Source organism: Typopeltis vanoorti, chromosome 18 (genome assembly GCF_054136105.1).
Source record: "Typopeltis vanoorti isolate ZY-2024b chromosome 18, IOZ_Tvanoo_1.0, whole genome shotgun sequence".
Lineage (NCBI taxonomy): Eukaryota > Metazoa > Arthropoda > Arachnida > Uropygi > Thelyphonidae > Typopeltis > Typopeltis vanoorti.
In genome coordinates, this window is record NC_143566.1 from 108993174 (window position 1) to 109013653 (window position 20480).

Consider the following 20480-nt stretch of genomic DNA (forward strand, 5'->3'; position numbering starts at 1 on the left):
AAATCATCACTTAAGTAATAATGTTTTCTATTGAATATGATCTGAAATAAAATTATAAAAAATTTTTCTTGAGTTATGTTTTTTCATTCATCTGTCCCTATTGTTAATTGAGCATTTTATTTCTGTGAAACAGTGTATTCATTATGTTTTTTTGTATTTGTTATTCAGTATGAAGAGACCACCATTAATAACAAACCATGGTGAAATAAGAGAGAAAATACAGCTGTTAGAGGCAAGTTCAGTATTGTGCTTAAAAAAAAAAAAAATTTAATTTAGCTGCATTTCATAATACGTGAAATTATCATATATATTTGTAGTAAATTCCAAACTAATTGGTTCCTGGATACTATGATTAAGTGAGCCATTGTAAATCAAGCCCTGATTCTCGTAGGTGTAATTTATGAACTGGGTTACATTCATGGAAGTATAGTTTCAACTATCATCATCAAATTACTGATATATAAACTCAAGGGGTGTACAGGATATGATAGTACTACATGAAAAATTTACATCATTTCTAACTTCCTATCTACAATTTTCCTCCAAATCAGTCTGTTACCTGTCAAGGCTTTAATATTATCAGATATTATATTTCTGTCTTCTAAGGCACTTTTTACTGTATCAATCCACCTATATCTTGGTCTTCTTCTGGGTCTTTTTCCTATCAACCTGGCAGAGAACACTTTTTTTTTTTTTTGCTAATCTTTCCTCTCCCATTCTGTTTAAGTGTGACCATACCACCTGAGATTAGCTCTGCTAACACATTCCAGGATTCTGAAAATGTCGTTTCTAATATCCTTGTTTTTAATATGATATTACCATTGATACCATCTGTTCATGCCCCTAATCTTTCTCAGGACTCTCATATCTGCGTCTCTAGTCTTTGGTCAGGTGTTTTGTTTCTGACCCAGCTTTCAGATCCATAAATTAAAATTGGTTTGAACGCTGTCTTGTATACAGCTAATTTAGTGTTTTGGCTAATTTCTCTCTTATTTCATGTACATTTATTCAATTCACTTTCTACCATACCAGCTTTGTTTATTCTGTTGTCAATTTCTCTATTTAATTTACCATCTTCACTAAAATCATGCTTAAGTGGCTGAAATGTTTTGCTTGTTCTATAGGTTCTCCATTCACAATGCAGTTGATATTTTCAATGTTTCTGCCTATTTTTCATTGTCTTTGTCTTTTTAATGCTGACCTTCATACCATATCTATTACAACAGTTATTCAATTTAGTCAGGGAATCTTCCATACTTGTAGTGGATTTATTTAGAAGTATAACATCATCCACATAAAGCAAAGAGCTGACATTAACATCTCCAATTTTGAAATCAGGTTTAATATCACTTTCCTTCATAATGTGATCCATATAGATGATGAATAACAGAGGAGATAATGTACATCCTTCTCTGACACCAAATTTAACATTAAACCACCTTCCTATACTTCCTTCAATTCTAACTGCTGAACAACTCAAATAAAGACTAAGTATTGCTTGATATAATGCCCCATCGACACCATGTAATTGTAGTGTTTTGAATAGCTCCTCTCTTGGCACCTTGTCATATGTTTTTTCCAGATTTACAAACCTTAAATACAGATCTTTGTATTACCATGATTTCTCAACTATCTCTCATAAAGTTAAAATCTGATCATGAAAGCCTCTCTTTGGCCTGAATCCAGCTTATTTTTCACCAAACTTCTCTTCCACAATCTTTCTCAGCCGTTTCTCAAGTATACTTGCATATATTTTACCAGGAACACTCAGTAGGGAAATACTTCTATAATTCTCACATTCAGTTTTATTTCTCTTTTTATATACTGGTACTATGAGAGCTCTACTCCAATCATCTGGAATTCGTCCCTTTGTCCAGGCCTTCTGAACTATGCAGTGCAGCCACTGTAAGACTTTTATACCTTCATATTTGAGCATTTCTGGTTGGATATCATCCACTCATGACTGCATGCCTGATCAGCGTTTTTTACCACTGTGCTGTCATCACTGCTTGTTTCATTTAGCAAATTTTCGAAGTAATTACTCCATACTTCGAGTATATCTTTTTCGCCTGTTTTCAGGTCACCTTTATCATCTCTAATTCCTTTTACAGCACTCTTTCCTCCATTTCTGAGTTTCTTCAACAACCTTCAGAATATCGTGCCACCTTCTTGATATTTATTTTCTATGTTCTTACCAAAGTCCTCCTATGACTTGTGTTTAGCTTTCTTACATTTGTCTGTATTCTCTAAGAGCAAAAGCTGACTTATTTGCCAGGAACTTTTGATATGTTTTCTTCTTTTCCTTCATTGCCTCTTTAACTTCTTGTGTCCACCATGGAGTTCTGATTTTTCTATCCTTGCTGACAACCTCACCACATGTCTCTCTGGCTGAATCAACCAATGTTTTCTTCAGGGCTTGCCAGTGAATCTCCAAGGTTTGGTTCCTGTTCTCAAACTCTTTCATTTTTTTCTTGAATAACATTTGTGTATTTTTTCTACAATTTACATCTGAGAGCTGCTCAACTTTTATTTGTGTTAAAACTTTCTTACATGTTATTTTTTTCAATATGAAATTCAATTTTATCTTGCTCAAGACTAAATAATGGGTTAAATAGTGATCACTTCCACTTTCAAATCCTCTGTACACTCTGGTGTCCTGCACCAGGGAGAAAACATCACTATCAACAATAACATAGTCAATGAGACTTTTCTTATTCCTTGCATCTTCTCTCCATGTGAATTTGTGCACTACATGGTGTTAGTAATAACCAGTCCATGTCCTGAGCAGAAATCCAACAGGTATTTGTCATTATTATTAGCTTTGCTCTTTTCTCCAAATTTTTCAAAATATTTTTGTATGTCTGACAATCATTTCTTCCTCTGCTATTTAGATCTTCAACAAGGACCAATTTTTCATTGTGTCAGTTGCTTTTTCTAACGCCTCAAAAAAATTCCTCCACTTCTACCTTAGGAGAACCTTCTGTTGGACCATAGGCACAAATAAGTCTCATTGTCCAGTTCCCCATTCTGATATTTGCTCACATCACTCTACTTGAAATTGCCTGCCATTCAAGAAGATTAGCCTCATATTTAGTGTTGAATATGGCTACTCCTTCTTTTCCTTGATTGTCATTGCCTGAATATAACATTTTGTATTTATTGTTCAGAAAGATCTCACCAGTTTTTGTCTTTTTTGTTTCAGTCATCGCTATTATGTCGATCTGGTACTTATCCAATTCCTCAGCTAGCTCCATTTCTTTGTCATTCAGGCTTCTTATGTTGATAGTACCGACCTTTAAATCTGGCAATGTTGAGTTGGGATGGGTTTTTGGATTTGTTCGTAGCTGACTTTTTGCTGTTTGCCCTGGTTCCGTGGCAAAAATAACGGAGGACTTGTTTAACTATTCGATGCTGTAGCTTGCATGAAATTCTGTCATGTCGTACCATTATTTTCTATATTGGTTTAAGCGAATAAGAATACAATTTAGTTGGCTAAATCCCAAATTGCCAGCCCATCCTCGTTCGTTCAGTATCTAGGCAGATACTTAACAGGGTGCCTGTAAAGCAGGGGTGGGGAACCTTTTTTCTGCCAAGGGCCATTTGGATATTTATAACATCATTCGCAGGCCATATATCAACTTAAAAATTAGCCTGCTATATTTGGTCAGACATTTAACTAACTCACCTCTAATGTGATGGCTGGAACTGCTTCTCTTTGGTGAGGCGTGTGATGTTAGCTGGTATTGATGATGTTGGCATGAGCAACTGGTTTTACAGGTTTGCATCAGTCAGTCTTGAGGGCAGTCGACTCTTTGCAATGGTAATTTTTTTTCAAAAGAACTGCTCACAGCAGTAAGTTGTTCAGAACACAGATGCATATTTTAATGCATGTCTCCTCAAAGCGGTAAATTCATCATTGCTTAACTAACATTTATAGAACTCAAGCAGTGGAGGTTTGTTGTGCCTAGCTTTCAGCTCATCATTGCTTTTCAGCTAAATGATTTCGTGTTGAAAGTTATCAGGCACATCAGTTTGTTCCACATCGAACAGTGTAGCAAAGATGTTCAATTCCATTTGTTTACTTTTCACGTCCTTGAATCTTTCATTAAATGCCTCAATTAGTTTTGCACATTCACCAGCATATTCAAGTGTCGGAGAAGGCTTTTGCCCTTCCAGAGTGAGGAAATGCACTGTTTTATTCCTTTCGAGTTGCACTTTCTATAGCCTTAATTTAGCTTCAGATGATTTCATATTCGAAAGCAGGGAGCTGAGAAGCTGATTGGGGCCCTTCAGCTTGACGTTCAGCTCTGAGACTTACTTGATAATGTCCACCATGAACGCTAGATCACAAAGCCGCTTGCTATCATTGAGTTCACTGACAGGTTTTTCCTTCATCTCCATGAACTGCTTGACTTCATCCTGCAGTTTGTAAAATCTCATGAGTATGTTCCCGCAATTCAGCCACCACACTTCACAGTGATAAACAAGATCACTGTACTCACTCTAGATCATTCAGTAACTCCTTAAACTTGCAGCTGTTAAACCATCTGCTTTTGACAAAATTTATGCATGACACTTCGATTGACATCACATTGCTGAGCCACAACGACTGTGCACAAAAACTTTCTTTGTGTATGATGCAGTAGCATATAATTAAATCACTTGGGTCAAGACTGAGACGATTCAGTTCTTTCTTGACAAATGCAATTAACCCTTTTTGCAATCCAACCATGGCTGGACCTCCATCTGTAGTAAGGCCACTTAACTTTTCAAATGTTAGCTCAAGTTTTTTCATTGATAAAACAAGTCCTCACCTCTTGTAGTGCCATACATGGCTTCCAGTGACAGCAGTTTCTCTCATGTGTTTCGTTCTTGGGATAACTCTGCAGAGTTATCCCAAGAACGAAAACGGCCATTTGAGCAGTATTTGTTATGTCCATTGTCTCATCACAAGCCAGAGAGAAAAATTGGAAATCTCCTGCAGAATCCTTCAGTGTTTTTTCAATATTTTGTGCTAAGTCAGTTATCTGATCTGAGATGGTTCTCCGAGACAAACTAATACTCTGAAACAGTTTTACTTTGTCTGGTGCTAACAACTCCACAGCAGCCACCATGCATTCTTTCACAAACTCTCCCTCTACATGAGGCCCCAGCTTCTTTGCAATTAGCTCACTCGCTACATAACTCGTCTGAATAAAGTTGTCTGTCACAACAAGGCCTAGTGAAAGCAGCTTGTTGTGATTCCAAAGTCTGCTGAAGAGCATTGATTTTATCCAGATGCATTTGGTCTCCCAATTCATTGAGTGTAGCATGTTTTGAGCTGTAATGATGCTCCAGATTGGCTTTTTTTTTTTTTTTTTTTTTCATTACTGCTAATTCATATCCACAAACTAGGCACTTAGGTTTGCCTTTGACTTCAACAAAAAAAAAATCATTTGTCCATTTCTCTTGGAAAGATTGACACTCTGCATCAACTTTTCTTTTCTTTGTAGTTGCCATTTGTAGGATGTCACACCACTTAAGTTTTAATAACTATCCAGTTTGTGTGTGTCGCCAGCAACACGATTATTTTGCTTTGATCGCTGTTCTAATCCTGCATCTTGGATTTGGAACATATCCAACGTTTGTACCATCAACTCTCGAGGTCTTCTCGTCAGCTGACAAGAAGCATACACATCTGTCCCATCACGTACTCACATGTGTCCTGTCTATCCCATAATGAATGTTCCTTGCTTGTCCCTCAAAATTTAAGTCATTATCATGATTCACTTAATATAAATTTATGTTGCTATGAAAAAAGCTCCTAGATTTATTGAATTTTGAGTCCCACCTGCAGTTGCTTTGGCAGGGCCAGACCAAATGATTTCGCGCATCTTATATGGCCCGCAGGCCAGACGTTCCCCACCCCTGCTTTAAAGGCTATGTGGAGGTCTCTCAGTTATATAGCTTTGATCCTTAAATGCCCCTAGTTTGAACTATAATGAAATAATATAAACTTTTTACTTATTCTTTAAGATGGTACTTTACAGAAACTTGGAGGTGATTTCACTTTTGTTCCAGATTCAGATTTAAGTCTTTAGGGTTAAAATTTCATGTTTCCCTTCTAATATTGCTGCTTCCTTTCTTAAGGATTTTGTATTCTCAGATTCACTTTACCCTTCCAGGCATTTTTGAGGCACAAATATTTACTGTACTATAAATAACTTTAAACTAAACTGCCAACAAATGAAGAGCATGGCAAACTAGAATAGTTTGTGCCTCCAACTGTGGGGAATATAGAATTTCCTCTATATCTTTTGTTCAGTCCAGTCATAGTGAAAGTTTTTTGTTTTTTTTAGAAAACCAAATATATGTACAATACTTTGACATAAAACATAGTTTATTTTTTTTTATCCGATAACTGTTGATTCAGTTATTGTGGTCTCAGTTTATCAACAACCTGCTGTTGAAGCTCATGTGCACACACACACTCATCCCCCCCCCCATCCCACTTACTTCATTTTGTGGCTCAGCATTTCATACAGAAAATCAAACTTCAGAAAAAATGCAGCATTTTTCTGAAGTTTGCATTTCATTTGTTTTATTTTTTATAATGATTTGTAACTTACTGACTTTCTCTCATATAGGTATTCCTCAGAGAGAAATGCGAGATGCCATGTTTTTTCCTTTTGCTCTGGACATTGCCTGATCTCCAAACATTATCTGTAATGGAGAGTCAACTACATTTGACTCTTGCTATAGAGAATTTATAGGGACCACAGAAAAAGTTTGCTATAGTGGATAATTAGATATCCACTAATTTTGGGACTATGGGTCACACTTTTTAGTTGTTTGCTCTAGTGCAGCAGTTCTCTACCTTCCTACTGTTGTGATCCATTTTTCATTGTTAGTATGTCTCATAACCCAGAATAATTAATAAAAACAAAATTATTTTTAATGTAAATGAAACTTGATTTAACTTAAAATAAATATAAACTTACATAGCATTATCATCATCATCATCATCAAATTCCTGCCATGTACCCTCAAGGGGTGTACAGGATATGATAGTACTACATGAAAAAAATTACATCATTATTAATTTCCTATCTACAATTTTCCTCCAAATCAGTCTGTTACTTGTCAAGACTCCAACATTATCAGATCTTATATTTCTATCGTCTGAGGCACTTTGTACCATTTCAATCCACCTATATCTTGGTCTTCCTCTGGGTCGTTTTGCTGCCAACCTGGCAGAGAACACTTGTTTTGCTAATCTTTCTTTGCCCATTCTGTTTAAGTGACCATATCATATACAATTTTATAAACACAGTGAAAAATTTAAATATCTCGTTTGTTGATTAAAACAAAGTTTTTAATCCAATTTCAAATTCAGATTTAGTGTGCTTCAACTGTAGCTTTTGAAATTTAGAAAATTACTGGAAAGTTAATCCTTCAAAATGATTTTTTCTTTTTTTTTTAAGAATATAAAGTGAACTTGGAATCTATTTCTATTTTCACTTAAAAATATTATTATTGCTTACCGCTTACCTAGTGGGAATGCAGGCTTATTTTTTGTGCAGATAGTTGCCTGATCCTGAGAATTGTTGAAGAAAGTGCACATTAAAGATCATCTTCCACATTTAATCTATTTTAGTGCGTGCTTTTAATTCGAAGCAAACTTGAATTTGCTACTTCACATTCGTATGCTGTAGTTATAAAGAGAAGTGTTTTTTCATTATTTTGTTTTTATATTTCAGTTACTTAATAATATTTACTTACAGTTAATAAATGTTAGTATTTGCCCAGATACAATGGCAACTCATGCATCAAAAACCACTGCTCTAACAAGTTGAGTGTAAATATGTGTAGAAAGAAAATTGTCCTCTTAGGTGAGGGATAGAGCTAACAGCTCATGAAAATTCTTCACTCATTACAAAAGAGAGCAATTAGGATAATCAACTACTTGTTTCTCACTGACTCATTTGGTTCTCTTTCACAAAGACATACTGTGCATGCATTTTTTATGCTATTTCTGCAGTTGCTACTCATCAGAACTGCAATTGACTTTTTTGGATTAATACATGTAGCACTTAGCATATACCTATTCACAGATCAACTACAAACTTGCAGAAAATTTTTTTTCTTTCTCTTTGTTTATTCCCTTGACTACTGTCTTTCTGAACATCTTCCTTTCTGTATTTCCTAAAACAAGTAGTTCACAGATTTTCAAAGTGTGTATGTATGGTGTACCATTGGTTTGAACACTTGTGATGGAAATCATTGTAAAATATTTTTAAAAAAATGCAATTCTTGATATATATGCCCTTAAAGGCATGTACTGGACACCATAATGGTACTACAGAACTAAGTTTACTACAGGATAAAGTTTAATTCTTACTAACTTTTGTCACTAATTTTTTTGCAAATTAGTCTCTTATTTGTCAGGACTCCGAAACTGTTAGATCTTAAATTTCACTCTTCTATAGGAGCATCTGTAGCTCAGTTGGTATAGACGAAGCCCTTTGATCAGAAAGACCTGCGTTCAATTCCTGTCCATGACGTGAGGAACTTTATCTGGTCTATTTCAGCTAAAGATGAGTTAGCCAGTCTCGTACTTGAGGTAAAGGACTTTTTCACCAGGAAACTGGGTTTTTTGTCCTCCAGAACAGTCAACCCGGTCCAGTGAACTGAACCATGAATACTGTCATAAGTATTCAAGTGCCATCCCCTATCTAGGAGGTTGGCTACCATGATGTGACTCAATGCTAACTACAGGCATTATGACATGTGGAAAAGATAGGGACTCACCACATGTCATAATGCCCATAGTTAACATTGAGTCACTTCATGGTAGTCAACCTCTTAAATAGGAGATGGCACTTGAATGGGAAGGCACTTATAACTGCATCAATCCACATAGATCTTGGTTTTCCCTCAGGGCCACCTTTTTTTATTGGCATGCTAGCATCAGACCTTTGGTCTCTAGTTGGTGATCCACTGTTATTTCTAACCAATTATCAAATCCATAAGTTAAAATTGGCTTGAAAACTTTGTATTTCAACTAATTTTTTCTCTTTTTTTTCATATAAATTAAGAGGTTATGCTAGTGCATTGCAGAGTCAAAGCAGTGATGCATGTGCCCTGCAGAAGTCTTTTATTTTAGTAATTATTTTGGCTATATCTTACTTACTACTTATTTTAGACTGGAAAGTTATGTGTCTCAGATATTTAATTACAGGATATCGTTTGGCAAGTGTTTTTTCATTGGCATCAATGCATAAAACAAAAATGGTGGCAAAGGCTTCCTTGTTTACTGAATTTAGCATTAACATGAGGGATTTTGTATGATGTGTATACTCTGTATTCAATGCCAAGAGTAAATGGATTATGGTACAAAAGGGCGGGGGGGGGGGGGAGTCATGAATGTTTCATGTATGCGTGTAAGAAATGGAAAGCAAAAAAAAAATGAAGTGGTGAGTATTAACGATGTTAGGAAAGATAGCGCAAGTTCTGGAGAACATGGATATAGTGAATGCTAGTGTATGAAATGTGCATGAGAGCATGAAAGTAGTGATTGAAAGTAATGTGGATGATGAGTTGATAGTAAGGAGTGAAGTAGCACATTTACATACTATCCTTCACAGGACAAAACAGCAGCTAGAGTGACTAGAGAAATGATATTGTGTGGTATTATGAGGCAGGAGAAAAAGGGAAAGTGAATGGAGGAAGCATGAAAGTGCAAGAAACTTTTGGTTATATCTTACTTACTTAGTTCTCGTGGAAAGGTTTAGATGTTGGTTATACATTCTTACTAAATAGCTTAAGGAAATTACAACGTACAATAGAATATACATTAAAATAAATTTTAATACACTTCCAATATTTCGGCAACGTCACGTTGCCATTTTCACAGGAACTTAAAAACAAGATACGTGCACGCAAGCACAACACACAGTAAATGAGGACAAAGCAGGAAGCTATTCTTTCTCCTAAAAGTCCAAATGGTGCTCACTAGCAGGCAATGTTGGTATTCCTGGGAACTGATTAGGCTGAAAGTCTTCTGGTGTAGGTTTCCCAAATTTGGGACAGTTTCATGCAACCAAATTTGTTGAGGTTTGGATTGTTTCTTAGGACTAAGGCTGATTCCATGAATAGCCTTTCGTATTTGAATTTACTACGGTGTATTATCATGGCTTTCTTCCACCATATTTTATGGCGGGTATCCAGTGCACGGTCTGCAAGACCAGAGTGGCTGTATTGGTGAAACTGGATGTAGTCCTTGTATTCTGAAATTCTGATATTCGCTGTCCTGCCTGTTTGGCCAAAGTAGGACAGCTCACAGCTGCAAGGGACCTGGTATAGAGGATAAGGGATGCCAATTTTTTATATGGTCTGTAACAAGAAGTTAAGTCATGTTTTTTTAGGATTTTTATAATTTTTTCTGAGGTGCCTCGGATATAGGGAATGGTGATGGATTTAGGGTAATCCTTGTTGTGAAGGGGGGAGGGGGGTTGTAGGTTATTGATTTCAATATTTTTTGGATTTTTTTGGATAATGTAGCCATTGGCTGAGAAAGTGTTGAGAATTTGGTTTAGTTCTGTGGTTAGTGCATTGTCATTTGAACATATAAGTTTAGCCCTGTTGTGTAGTGTCTTAATGACTCCATATTGTTGTGACGGGAGGGTGGTGGGATTGTTGTTGAATGTATCTGCCTGTATGGGTGGATTTTCTATAAACTGAGAAAACCAAGGTTCCATCAGGCTGGTGGATGATTAGTGTGTCTAAGAAAGGAAGGCAGTTGTTTTTTTCCTCTTACAGGGTGAACTTGATTCTGGGGTGTTGGTTGTTTAACTGTGTTAGAAAGGAGAGAAGTGCGTCAGAGCTATGTGACCAAATAGCGAACACGTCATCAACATAGCAAAGCCATATGGTTGGTTTTTGTGGGGCAGAGTTTAAGGCTTTCTCTTCAGAAGTCTCCATATAAAAGTTGGCCAAGGGTGGGGAGAGTGGAGAACCCATGGCTGTCTCTATTTGTTTGTAGAATTTTCCTTGCCAAACAAAATAACCTGAGTTCATTGTGAATTGAAGTAGGGCTGTAACATCGGGAGGAAACTTAGCTTGGATTAGATCTAAGGATTCTTTGAGTGGGACATTTGTGAATAAGGAGGAAACATCAAAACTGACCATTACGTCAGTGTGTTTGAGTGTAGGTGTGTTGCCAGTATAGTGTGTGAGAGAGCTTTGGCCAAATGTTTAGGTAGATTGTATGTGGGGATATCAATGCCATCCACTATGGGATGTAATGGCACATTTTCTTTATGTATTTTTGGGAGTCCATATATATGGCAGGGGGGGGGGGGATATGGAGTTAAATGGTTTTAGTTTGTTAGTGGTTTCCACAGGCCAAGAAGTGACCTTCTTAAGGAGCCTATTGAGTTTTCTAATTTGTGAGTTGGTGGGATTGTACTTGATAAGTACAATCAAGTACAATCAAATATAAGGAGGTAAGTAGTCCAATCTAACAATAGAGCATTCAGCTTACCTGTGTAATCCGTTTGGTTAAGCAATACTGTGGCGTTCCCTTTATCTGCTTTGGTGGTTATTATTTCCTTGTTATTCTTTAATTCTTGCAGAGCTTTAATTCGTTATTGGACATGTTGGTTTTTGGTGGTTTTGTTTTGGTTAGAACACAAGCCACATCCAGTCTAATATTGTTGGCGACGTGGTTTGGAAGGTGTCTTATCTCACGTGCAGTTTGTATCATAATGTCTTCAGCAAGTATTCTTTTGGGCGCAGTGGCGAAGTTGCGGCCACGTGAGAGAGCGTCGAGTGCTTCAGGTTTCAAACTAATTGACAAAAGGTTGACTACCATGTCAGTAGGAGGTTGTGGTTTGGAGTTTGAGTTCTTTTTTAAATTCTCAAGTTTTTTGATGTGTGGTTCTTGTACTTTTTTAAATTCTTTATCCGCAGCAGTGCATCAGATGTCTTAAAAAATAGACCAAATCTCGTGGTTTAAGATTCTGGAAAGCTCATCTTCGAGTTCCTGAATAGCTAAGTTAGCTTCAGTCAGAGAACGGCATGTAGCGGCGATTTGTTCCCTGAGCAAAGTTTGGCTGGCGCGGTTATAAATATGGAGAGCCTTTTGGGAAAAGAAACGGTGCTTGAATTTGATAAAGTGGGAATACCTGGTTATCCTGGCAGCGTTGTAGGAAAGCGAGACGATTCAGTTGTCTTGATAGCTTCAACTTCATTTTACCATAATGGCAGGCCTTACATGCAATGGAATCTCTGTGGATTATCGTAATTCTTGTGGAAAGGCTTAGAATTGGTGAAACATTGGTTGTACATTCTTACTAAATAGCTTAAGGAAATTACAACATACAATAGAATATACATTAAAATAAATTTTAATACACTTCCAATATTTCGTAATTTTCACAGGAACTTAAAATTTTGCGATTTTCACGGGAACTTAAAAACAAGACACGTGCACGCAAGCTCAACACACAGTAAATGAGGACGAAGCAGGAAGCTATTCTTTTTCCTAAAAGTCCTGATGGTGCCCCCTAGTGGACAATGTTGGTATTCTTGGCCGATTGGGCTGAAGGTCTTCTGATATAGTTCTCCCAAATTTGGGACAGTCTCATGCAACCAAATTTGTTGAGGTTTGGATTGTTTCTTAGGACTGATGCTGATTCCATGAATAGCCTTTCGTATTTGAATTTACTACGGTGTATTATCGTGGCTTTCTTCCACCATATTCTATGGCGGGTATCCAGCACATGGTTTGCAAGACCAGAGTGGCTGTATTGGTGAAACCAGATGTAGTCTTTGTGTTCTGATATTCGTTTGGCCTACCTGTTTGGCCAAAGTAGGACAGCTTACAGCTGCAAGGGACCTGGTATATACCAGCTAGTTCTGGGGGGGGGGGGGGTCTTTAGTGGAGCAGATAAGGGATGCCAATTTTTATATGGTCTGTAACAAGAAGTTAAGTCATGTTTTTTTTTTTTTTTTTTGTATTTTTGTAATTTTTTCCGAGGTGCCTCGAATATAGGGAATGGTGATGAATTTAGAGTAAACAATAGGGAGATTGTGGTCTATTGGTTTCAATATTTTTTGGGAAGGGTAGCCATTGGCTGAGAAAGTATTGAGAATATGGTTTAGTTCTGTAGTTAGGGCATTGTCATTTGAACATATGAGTTTAGCTCTGTTGTTGTGTAGTGTCTTAATGACTCCATATTGTTGTGGGGTGGGGGGATGTTGTTGAATGTATCTGCCTGTATGGGTGGGTTTTCTATAAACAGAGAAAACCAAGGTTCCATCAGGTTGTCGGGTGATTACTGTGTCTAAGAAAGGAAGGTAGTTGTTTTTTTTCTCTTCAGGGTGAACTTGATTCTGGGGTGTTGGTTGTTTAAGTGTGTGAGGAAGGAGAGGAGTGCATCGGAGCCATGTGGCCAAATAGCGAACACATCATCAACATAGTGAAGCCATTTGGTTGGTTTTTGTGGGGCAGAGTTTAAGGCTTTCTCTTCAGAAGTCTGCATATAAAAGTTGGCCAAGGGTGGGTAGAGTGGAGAACCATTGGCTGTCCCCTCTATTTGTTTGTAGAATATTCCTTGCCAAAGAAAATAGCCTGAGTTCATTGTGAACTGGAATAGGGCTGTGATATCGGGAGGAAACTTAGCTTAGATTAGCTCTGAGGATTCTTTGAGCGGGATGTTTTAATGTAGTAATGGTCAGTTTTGATGTTTCCTCCTTATTCACAAATGTCCCACTCAGAGAATCCTTAGAGCTATTATTTACTCCTTTATTACTTCCCAAGACATGGGAAGTAATAAAGGAGTATTTGAAGAAGGTAATGGCAGACTGCATACCTGGAGTCAGGAGAGTAAATGAAGTGGGCGTTAAATGGATGAATATCATCATCAAGCTGGAGCTGCAAATAAAGAAACAATTATGGAGGGAATTTAAGGAGAAAAGTGACCTGCAGACACATGAACAGTACAAGGCACAGGCCAGAAAGGGTTACTATTGTGGTAAGAAAGGCAAAAGCAGATTATGAAAGGAAGTTAGCAATGCAAGCTAAAGAGAATCCCCAAACAGTTCTTTCGATAAAGGTTCAAGTAAAAGAAAGAATGTATACGGCAGAATGATTTTAAGGAATGCCGATGGTATGGAGGTCACTGAATCATTTGAAATAGTAGAATTACTAAATGAACACTTGGAAGAGTATATCATCCAAGTGATGATATTGCAGGAATGAGGGAACCAGTGGCTTTTATGGGAACTGGGGTAAATGAAATGGAGGTGAATAGCATATTTACAGAACCTTAATGTGAATACAACTGTGGGATTGGATGGTATATCAGCTCGAGTTTTACATGAAGCAGCTAAGGAATTGTCAATACCCTTGACCATATTGTTTAATCTGTCTCAGCTCTGGGTTAGTCCCAACAGGGTGGAAAGAGGGGGAAAAATAGTTCCATTGCATAAAAGAGGCTCCAAGACTGATGTAGCAAATTACCTACAGATCAGCATATCAGGAGTCATTGTCCAAGTATTGGAGAAGTTGGTCAAGAGCAAAATACAGGAATGGATAGATGGAAATGGGATATTGGGAAAGGGGCAACATGGTTTTGTGAAGGGTAGATCATGCATCAGTAGGATGCCTCAGACTCAACTTGATACTGCGGATAAAGGTAATGGGTTTACAATGATACTGTTGGGCTTTGGACAGGATGCCACATGGAATTCTAATCAATAAACTGTAGCACATGGGGATGGGTATAGGGTTGGTGAGATGGATAGGAGATTGGTTGATGATATCAGAGAGTAGTTTATTCAGGAGTAGAGTCCAAAAGAAGGCCTGTGACTAGTGCCTCGCTGCACCGCAAAGTTCTGTTCTTGGACCACTGCTGTTTAATTTGTTCATTAACAATATAGGAAAGGATCTGAGAAGAATTGTTCAGTTATTTGCTGATATGCATAATGTCAACATTTTGCAAGATGATGTGGATAGATTGGCAGACTGGGCAAAGGAGAATGGATGTCAGTTTAATGTGGCAAAGTGTAAGGTTTTGCAGTTTGTAGTGAAAAGATTATCAGCAGTATACCTCACTGGTGGAACTGTACTCCAGGAAATTGATGAGGCCAGAGACTTGGGAGTGTTAGTAGATAGGGAGTTAAAGTTTAGAGGGGGGGGGGGGGGGCATAGCAAAAGTCTCTAAAGCAGCTCATTGGATTACTTGGTTACTGATGAATACTTTGACGAGCAGAGACAAGCAATTGTTATTCCTCTTTATCAAGCCCCCATCTTGACTACTGCATGCAGATCTGGGTCAGGGTTTTATGGTATATATATCTGAGTGAACATATATACAATTTGGGCCTAGAGTGGCCTGTTCTGGCCACCGATTACTTCTAAGGCTAGAACAGGCCTAAATCCTTGAAAAGCATATTGATGACATATACACAAATGCTGCCTTTGAGATGAAAAGAGGGTATAATTGAAAAATTGAGGTGAGTAGTGCTTGAAAAACAGTGTCTCCACCTTGTCATGGTAGTGTGTTTACACAGCCCACTGACCTGGAGAGCTATGCTAGTGATAATGTAGTTACTGGTAGGCCTCCAATGCTAGACAAGCCAAAGATAGGGCTCAGATTATGAGTCCTCCAGGTTGTGGATTGTTACAACAACTGACTACCCATTTAATGTAAAAAATCCACAAATTATGAAACTAGGCACTAGGTTTATAGACCAGACTGTTCATAATGATATCTGACTAATGGATTTTGAGTTGGAACTTGGAATATAAAAAAACTTTGTTTAAATCTGATCTCTTCTGTTATTGGCACAACAGAACTTACAATATTCAGATCTCAGCTATACAATAAACCAGATGGCCGGATTATGAAAGCCCATAGAAAAATAATAGAACAGCATTCTACTGTGGAACATTTAACGATGCATGAAAGTGGTGTGGATTTTATCACTGTGGCAAGTATCACTGTGGATTCTGCAAAAGAAAGTTGACAATTGGTTACATTTTAATGCTCTGAGAATTGTTAGAAAAATTATGAATTGGATAAAGAATTACATCTTGTATTCGTGTATGATAAATAAGATATGGTAGTGCATTGAAATGCAGTATAGGATTCAGTGAGACTTTTAGAATACCACAAAAATATTATAGATATCATACGATTTGGGTAATTGCCCCACTTCTGCAAGGTATCCTACAGGAACATTCATCAAGTTCTGAAATAAAATCTTGACTGCCAAGGAAATGCTCTCTCACTGACCCTGTTCAACCTAGCATTCCAAAAAGTTATTAGAGACCTAGGAGGATGAAAATGAATGGGAAGAACATCCTGTTGGCTTATGCTGATGACATCATTATCCTTGGTAACTGTCATGTGTCATAAATCAGGAAAAGACTTAAATATATCTGCATTTCGTGGATCCATTCAGGACTGATCCATCTTAGTTGTTGATAATTGATAATTTTAATTATCTAGAGTCAGCATTAACAGCTTCACTGAAATGCATCAAGAGGAGAGAATTGAGAAAGCCAGTCATGGGTATTTTTCAGTTTTACAAATCCTGATATCTAGAATATTGTCAAGAAAGTCCAAAGATAAAGTACTTTAAGCTGTCTATAAACCTACAGTTGTTAAACATGGCCAGCAACAAAGGGAGAAAATAGAAAACTTATCATATTTGAAAGAAAAGTACTGAGATAAATTTTTGGTACTGAAATGATGACAGGAGCTATGAAATCTGTTTCAAAGATCCAGCATTCTATCATTTATAAAAGGTAAGGAAGTTTAGTGTTTTGGTCACATTTGGCAAATAAATGACCAGGTAATTAAACAAATACTTACAAATAAAATTGACAAGAAAAGATTCGCATGAAGAAAGATTCCCCCGAACACGAGGATAAATGCAATAATAAAAGGCTTAAGACATCTGGATGAACACAATACACCAGATGCAGCCTATGACAGAAATAGGAGTAGTGATGGCAGCATTAGACTTAAATGGTCCATTAAGCTGTTGACTTGAAGAAGCAAAATTTGAGTTTCTGCTAAGAAAATTGTGGTTTACAAATTGGATGTAGAAATGGACATCATTGAGTAACATTGGGTAGTTTATATGCATGTTATCTATTCTCTTTGCTGGACATTTTATGGTTGCCCTTTGAATTGGGAGAGACATGGAATATCGGGATATGAAGGATTTGTGGTCTGTAGTGTTTGTTGAGAGCTCCTGATAAGATAAGTGTTATTTTAAGTTATCATTGACAATTTTGCTTGAATATTACGTAGTTTTGTTTGCTTTGCGTATCTTAGTGTGTCTGTTTGTGTGTTTTTGGTGTTTCAATTATTAATTTGATAAAATACGATAGAAGCGAGCACATAGCTCCCGTAAGAAGGAAAATGGCGGCTAGTAATAATGGTTCGCATCTTTGTTCAATAACTGTATAATTCAATAATAGATGATGATAATGGAGTAAATGTGTATAGAAAATGAGGAATTAAAGTGTATTTCAGGTCGTGAGTGTGATATTTTTGTCAAATTTCAGAATGAAGAAAATAGCGATATGATAAGAAATTGCGAGGTTGTACCAGAGAACTGTGAGGGTCTGAATGATGGTATCAATACAGAGCAAATTAATGTCTTGCCAGATAATAAAAAAGATGAGATAGATGCAATGAGTGAGATCGCGTTGTTGAGCGGAGCGATACATAGGGCAAAGCGGCAGCTAGAGTGTATGCACAAATGTCTACTGAGTGTACCAGCCAATAATAAAAAGTATGATAGGAAAAATAAGAGTATGATTGTGAACGTAAACAAAATGAAGGAGCGAGTGCTGTATGGAGATTCGTTGGTACGAGGTGTGTTAGTAGAGGATTTGACAAAATCGTACCAACCTGGTGTGACCATCAAGGACATGAGTCTATTAGAGAGCAAAAGGAAAGGGTGAATGAAATGATAGTTGTGGCAGGTATGAATGATTTGAAAGGAGATAAAATGGAAATGACAGAGGACCTGAATGAATTGTTTGATGTAGCAAAACAAAAGAGTGAGAGAGTTAGGATGATTAGTCTTTTGCTGCGGTATGACAGTGAAGTGTTAAGAAGGAGGGCCATAATTGTAAATGACTTTATGCATGACAAGTGGTGTGGAATTTGTGGACGTGTGGAGTGAGTTCGATGGGCGAAAGGATCTATATAAGATGGATGGTTTGCATTTGAATGGATTTGGTGTAAGGAGACTTGAAAAAGTGTTATTGAATAAAGTGGATGTGCAGAATGAGGGAAACTAGATTTATTGGGGTGGGGGGGGGGTAGATATGCAGACCTTAGGGAGGCAGTTGAGTGTATGAATGAGTATAATATGCCTGAGTGAATAAGGACAACAAATCAGAATGGGATGGTTAGTATAATGCATCAAGGTAGGGATGGGGCTAATGGTGCTGTGCAATTCATGTACACTAATGGTGTGCAATTCATGTACACTAAGTATTAGGAACAAGAGGGAAGAATTTTGGCCTTTGTTGGCACTTCCAGACCACAGGCTATTGGCATTAGTGAAACATGGCTGACTGTAGATGATATAGCTAGTGGGATTGAATGTGATGGGTATAATGTGTTCAGGAATGACAGGGAGAATAAAATGGGTGGGGGGGAGTATTGTTGATGATAGCTGATGAGCTGCAGCCAAGGAGATTAGAAGTTGAATTGCAGGATAGAGAAAAGAGCACATTTGAGGCCTTTGGTGTGAGATTGTGGCTAGCAGAACAAAATATACAATTGGGTGCTGCTATAGACCAGGTGATGGAAAAGATGGTGCAGATAGTATGCACAAGCAAATAGAAGAAATAAGTGGAAGGAGGGTAATTATTATGGGAGATTTCAACTATGGTAGCATTGATTGGAGTGAGGAGAGGACACATGGGAGGAAGGAATTGGATTTTATGCAGTTATTAAGGGATAACTATCTGCAACAGCATGTAATGGAAAATACTAGGGGTCAGAGAGTGCTTGACCTAGTAATTGCATCTGAGGATTTGGCTGTAACTAATATGACCACATTGCCACCAATTGGTGAGAGTGATCATAGGGTCTTGACTTGGGAGGTGGCTAAAGGTGTGGAATTTACAATTAAGACAGGGTTTATGTGGAATTATCGGGCTGGTAAGTATGACAAGCTTAGGAGTTTGATTGGTTCAGTGCCATGGCATGTACAACTGCAAGGGCTAGAAGTCGATAGTGCATGGGGTGCAGTTAAGAAGTGTTTGCATGAAGCAATGGCTGACTGTATACCTAGAGTCTGAATAATAAATCAAGTAGGAGTTAAATGGATGAATAACACCATTAAGCTTGAGCTGCAGAAAAAGAAAAAAACAACTATGGAGGGAATTTAAGGAAAAGGTGACCGGCAGGCACATGAACGGTATAAAGCACCGGCCAGAAGGGTAACGAGTGTGGTAAGAAAAGCAAAAAAGGATTATGAAAGAATATTGGCCATGCAGGCTAAAGAGAATCCTAAACAGTTTTTTTGATATGTTGCAAGTAAAAGAAAAAATGTATATGGCAGAATGATTTTAAAGAATGCCAATGGTAGGGAGGTAACTGAATCAGTTGATATAGTTGAGTTAATATCCAAGTTATTATCCAAAGATCCACTCCCCCCACTGGCCCACCTTGGCATATACCGTATTCATTGGCCTATAATTTGCCTAGAACATAAATGACACATTAAACATAATAACTATAGTCAAACTGATCTTTCTGATCATGCCGTGAACACTTTACATAGAATTGACTAGAAAAGCACCTGTTCTTTACATCACACCAAAACATAGTATGAAAGTAAATTTAAGGAGACCTGTGAGATTCTTATGAATCACCTTAATCTTAACAATAATGATGGTCTGAAAATCCCAAACATATGGAAGGCACACATTCTACCCACTTAACCTTTCTCCCTAAGAATTAATTTTAAATAGAACCATTGGTAATCCAGGATCCTAAATCTAATATAACAATTGTCATGTTAAATTAGGACATCATTTTCACTGTAATCAAACTATCTATATCAAAGAATGTTTCTCTGATGTTGGCTTAAATAGAATATAGCTTTGATTTAGTTAATTTATTTTACTTCATTTCATTTATTTATTGTAATTTTATTTTATATTCACTAGAGGTAAAGGCAGTAGAATAAGCGTTGATCAAATCATTGGTTCTTCAGCATATTATGTGAAATGTAATATAGTCTGTCTCTCTCTCTCTCTCTGTGTGTGTGTGTACTCTAGATCAGTGGTTCCCAACCTTTTTCCATCTGTGTACTACTTTTAAACCCATTTCTATAAATTGTACTCCTTGTTTTTAAAACAGCTGTTTTTAAATACTGACATTTATTGTTCTATAATGTTTTGCATTTTGTTTACTTTAATTGTTTTTCCGCCATTACTGATTAATTTTCGCGTA

The 20480-nt window shown here is 37.2% G+C and overlaps 1 protein-coding gene across 1 annotated transcript in view; it reads left to right on the top strand.

The window, feature by feature from the left end:
• The window catches only part of LOC150097052 (poly [ADP-ribose] polymerase 2-like), a 184641-nt gene that overhangs the window by 88309 nt on the left and 75852 nt on the right, over positions 1 to 20480 (top strand). Inside the window, exon 9 of the mRNA XM_090407855.1 lies at positions 169 to 232. Coding sequence (XP_090263981.1) covers positions 169 to 232 — 64 coding nt within the window. The remainder of the gene's footprint in view (positions 1 to 168; positions 233 to 20480) is intronic.